This window comes from Pinus tabuliformis, chromosome Q (assembly GCF_031772625.1).
Source record: "Pinus tabuliformis cultivar Carrire ecotype Pingquan chromosome Q, CPIR1, whole genome shotgun sequence".
In the NCBI taxonomy this organism is placed as follows: Eukaryota; Viridiplantae; Streptophyta; class Pinopsida; order Pinales; family Pinaceae; genus Pinus; species Pinus tabuliformis.
Window position 1 is genome coordinate 624,900,986 of NC_142296.1, and position 4,119 is coordinate 624,905,104.

Below are 4,119 nucleotides of genomic sequence, written 5' to 3' on the forward strand. Positions count from 1 at the left end.
CTAGCCTCCTCTCTTCTGGTGGATGTCACTCCGCTCAAGATGCACCCGTCGTGGAGGAATCAAAGAATAGGAGATGAATGGGTAGGGAAGAAGCTTGACAAATTCCTTCTAGGTGATCCACTGACAGATAAGCTACAGGCTTTCAGACATTGGGTTGGGGAAGGCAGTCTTTCAGACCATCTCCCTGTTTTTCTCGAAGTGAAGGGTGCTTTCTCTAAACCAGGCACTCCCTTTAAATTTAATGCCTCCTGGATTTTGGATGCATCCTTTATTATCCTTTTCCACAGCACTTGGAAGAATGCTAATCTTAGTGAAGATGAGAGTTGCAGCAAGGCTTTCATAGAAAATCTAACAAGGATGAAGGCTACCTCTAAGCAATGGGCCCTCCATAAGAAACTGAATGATGAAAAAACCGTGGAAAATGTCAACTCGGAGATAGCCCTTCTTGAAGACCCAAGCGGTATTGGTTATAGAAAAGAAGAGTCTCGGGCCATAATACTAGATCTAAAGATGGAAAGGAAGAGAATTCTCCAAAGCAGGGAGGAGAGCTGGCGGTTAAAAAGTAGAGCGATCTGGTTGCAGGCGGGGGACGACAACACCAAGTTTTTCTAGAACTATACCAAAGGAAGGAAAAATTATAATACTATATGGGAAATGAATAAAGCCAATGGTGATATGGCTCGATCTTTTGAAGAGCTAGCTTCTCTAGGGATCAATCATTTCAAGAACCTCTTCAAAGTGCCAGAGGAAGCTTCTATTGGTGAAGTTATAAGAGTTTCCTAGTTCTTTACTAGGTTCATAGAGGAGGAAGGAAATGAATCTATGATGGCTCCCGTTTCTAAGGATGAGGTAGAAGATATTCTCAAATCTATGCAAAAGGAAAAAAGCCCCAGTCCAGACGGTTGGACTGTTGAATTCTTCCAACATTTCTTCGAATTCATCGGTGGCGAGCTAGTGGCAATTGTGGAAGAATCCAAGCGCACATGATCAATACTCCATCCCTTCAACTCCACATTTCTTGCCCTTATTCCCAAAACTGACCTCCCGGGCTCTTTTGAAGGATTCAGGCCCATATCCCTGTGCACCTGTGTTTATAAAATCATAGCAAAAGTTATTGCCTCCAGATTAAAACCTTTTCTCTCCAGAAATATTTCACCTGAGCAATTTGGCTTCCTCGATGGCAGACAAATTCATGAAGTGGTTGGAGTTTCTCAAGAAACTCTTCATAGTCTAAAAATTGGGAAAAAAAAGGAGCAGTAGTGAAGATTGATTTGTCAAAGGCTTTTGACAGAATCAGCTGGTTGTACCTCAGGCTTTTACTAACTCATCTGGGCTTCAGGTATGACTTTCTAAAATGGATTATGAGCTGTATTTCTACCTCCTCCATAGTTGTTCTGATTAATGGAGTGACCTCCAGTTTCTTTAGTCCGGAACGCGGCCTGCATCAAGGCTGCCTGCTCTCTCCCCTTCTATTTCTGCTTGCAGCAGAGGGCATCAGCCTTATGATTCACGACGCAAAAAGACAAGGGTCTCTCAAAGGCATCAAAGAAGCTGAAAATTTCTGGGTTACCCATCTCCTATTCGTGGACGACATAATACTTTTCAGTAATGGCAGCCTGGAGGATTGCAAGACGCTCAAAAGGATCATTGACCTTTTCTTGAAGGCTACTGGACTTTGTATTAAGGAGAAAAAATCCTCTCTTACATGCACAGGTATGTCCAGAGAAATGATGCGCAGCGTGAATATGGTCCTAAAATTTGATGTCAAAGTGCTCAAGGATACCTTCAAATACCTGGGCTTTCTTCTCAAACCTGATAACTACAAGAACAAAGATTGGAACTGGATTCTTGCAAGAATCAGATCCAAGCTAAAACACTGGAGCTTCAGATGGCTTTCCAGGGTAGGAAGGCTTGTGTTAATAAAAATTGTGCTTATGGCAGTTCCATTCTATTGGGCTAGCCTGAATTGGGTTCCCAAAGGAATCTTATCCTCAATTGACAAACTTTGTAGCAGGTTTCTGTGGGCGGGGTCCAAGACAGAGAAGGTCACCCCGTGGATCGCCTGGGATAAAGTGGCTCGTCCCAAAGAGTGGGGAGGTTGGGGGATAAAAAATCTTCAATGCTTCTCCCAATCTTTAGCAGCAAAACTCGCCTGGAGGCTCATTTCATTTGACAACCTGTGGACTTCTATTTCAAAAAGAAAATACATTGACCCTCTATCAACGATAGATTGGATCAGATTGCCAATAAAGACCTGCAAACACTCCTCGATGGTTTGGAAAGCTATGGTAGCCTCTGTCAATATAATTGAGAAGGGTTTGGCTTGGAGTGTGGGAGATGGCTCTCAAATAAGATTTGGTAGAGACCCCTGGATTGGGTGTTCAGAATGGTTCTCTCTATTTCAGGGGTTGGTTGCGGTTTTAAAAGAGAAGGGACGTTACACATTAAATCAGGTGGCCTATCCCCGGGCTTCCTCCATATGGAGCCAAGGGTGGATGCAAGGAATAGATTTACAATTGGATGAAGAATGGCTAGAGGAATGGGATTCGTACAAGAAAGACCTCTTCAACTCTTCAGTCAGGCTCTCAGACGCTCCAGATGAACTCCGGTGGGTCTTTGCTCAGAATGGCCTCTACTCTCCAAAGATGGGGTACAAATGGATGATGGACCAAAAAGGGTGGGAAAATCCGGATTGATGGGCTAAGCATCTATGGAAATTAAAAGGTCCTCTGAAAACCAGACTCTTCTTTTGGTGTGTCCTGCTCCAGAAAGTCCCTTCTTGGGATTTTCTCCAAAGACGAGGTAGGATCGGTCCTGGATGGTGTCCTCTCTGTAAAGATAACATCAAATCAGTTGATCACATGTTCCTATTCTACCCTTTCAATTCTAGTCTGAGGACTAAAACGTTAAGGTTACTTAAAATCCCTTATAGGTGGGAAGGGCAGGGTATTTTGGAAGCTTGGCAGAAGTGGTGGACAGAAGCTTCAAATGACAGAGAAAGATCCATTCCACTTCTCATAACTTGGGGGACGTGGCTTGCTAGGAATTAGGTCATCTTCAAGGACTCTATCTTCCCGATTGAAAGATTGGCTGCAGAAGGAGCTGCTATCTATGATAGTATCCCTGTCCCGCAGGCTACTCCTTCTCCCAGGTTGGTCCGGCAAGAAATGATAAGATATTCAATTACGTGGGCTTATTATGACGGGGCCTCAGACATTAATGGTCGATGTGGGGCTGGTTTAATAATTCATTTTTCAAAGGAAAATACTGTTAAGGCTTCGGTCAGCCTAGGCCAAGGCTCCAATAATTTTGCTGAGTTGAAAGCCCTCCACCTTCTTCTTTGCTGGCTTGTCCTGAGGAACGTGCAAGACGTTCAGACTTTTGGGGATTCTATGAACACAGTGAGATGGTTCAATGGGACGCAAATATGCAAAAATTTCACCTTGTCTCCCCTGCTTAGAGAAGCAACACGACTGAAAAACATTTTCACAGAGATTTACCTTAGCCACTTCTTCAGGGAAAGAATTTCTGAAGCTGATCGTCTCTCCAAAGAAGGGGTTGATCAAGACATGCGGTCGTGGACTATTTTAAAGGAGGAGAATGGGGTGGTTCATCCTCTCGAACAGCCCATTTTCGATTAACTTTCATTTCTCAGAAATATGTTTCCTGTGTTATGTATATATTTGTTTTGATTCAATTGTATTTCTTTTTACTATTCGCTGATCTTTCGCAGGTCTTTCGGGCTGCTTTCCTTGCAAAAGGAGGCTCGTTTCGACCTGTTCTCTAGAATACTTATCGTGTCTACACAGGATTCTCTCTTGGAAGATGTTTGATACTTTATTTTCATAGACCCTCCAACTCTGCATCACTAGGAGGTGTGCGCTCACTAGTCGGGTCGTCTGCCCTGCCTCTAGTGTTTTTTCGGTGAGTGGCTTTCACAAATTGCAGTCCTTCTTCCTATCATCCATTTGGGATTGACGTGCTGGCTCTTTGCCATCCGGGCGAAGGGGTTTACGCTGGTTTTTTTATTATCGACCAGTTGAGACTTCTTGCTTTTACTTTCTCCAAGGCAAAGCATGAGTCTTCCTGTAATGCTATGCATTTGCTATGTAACCAAGT

The 4,119-nt window shown here is 43.6% G+C and overlaps 1 protein-coding gene across 1 annotated transcript; it reads left to right on the top strand.

Annotated features, from left to right (window-relative positions):
• The first annotated feature begins 3,167 nt into the window (after positions 1 to 3,167).
• LOC149220995 (uncharacterized) lies at positions 3,168 to 3,641 on the top strand. Its single transcript, XM_089387283.1, has one exon. It carries the CDS (start codon positions 3,168 to 3,170, stop codon positions 3,639 to 3,641), a length of 474 nt encoding a protein of 157 aa, XP_089243409.1.
• The last annotated feature ends 478 nt before the right edge of the window (positions 3,642 to 4,119 follow it).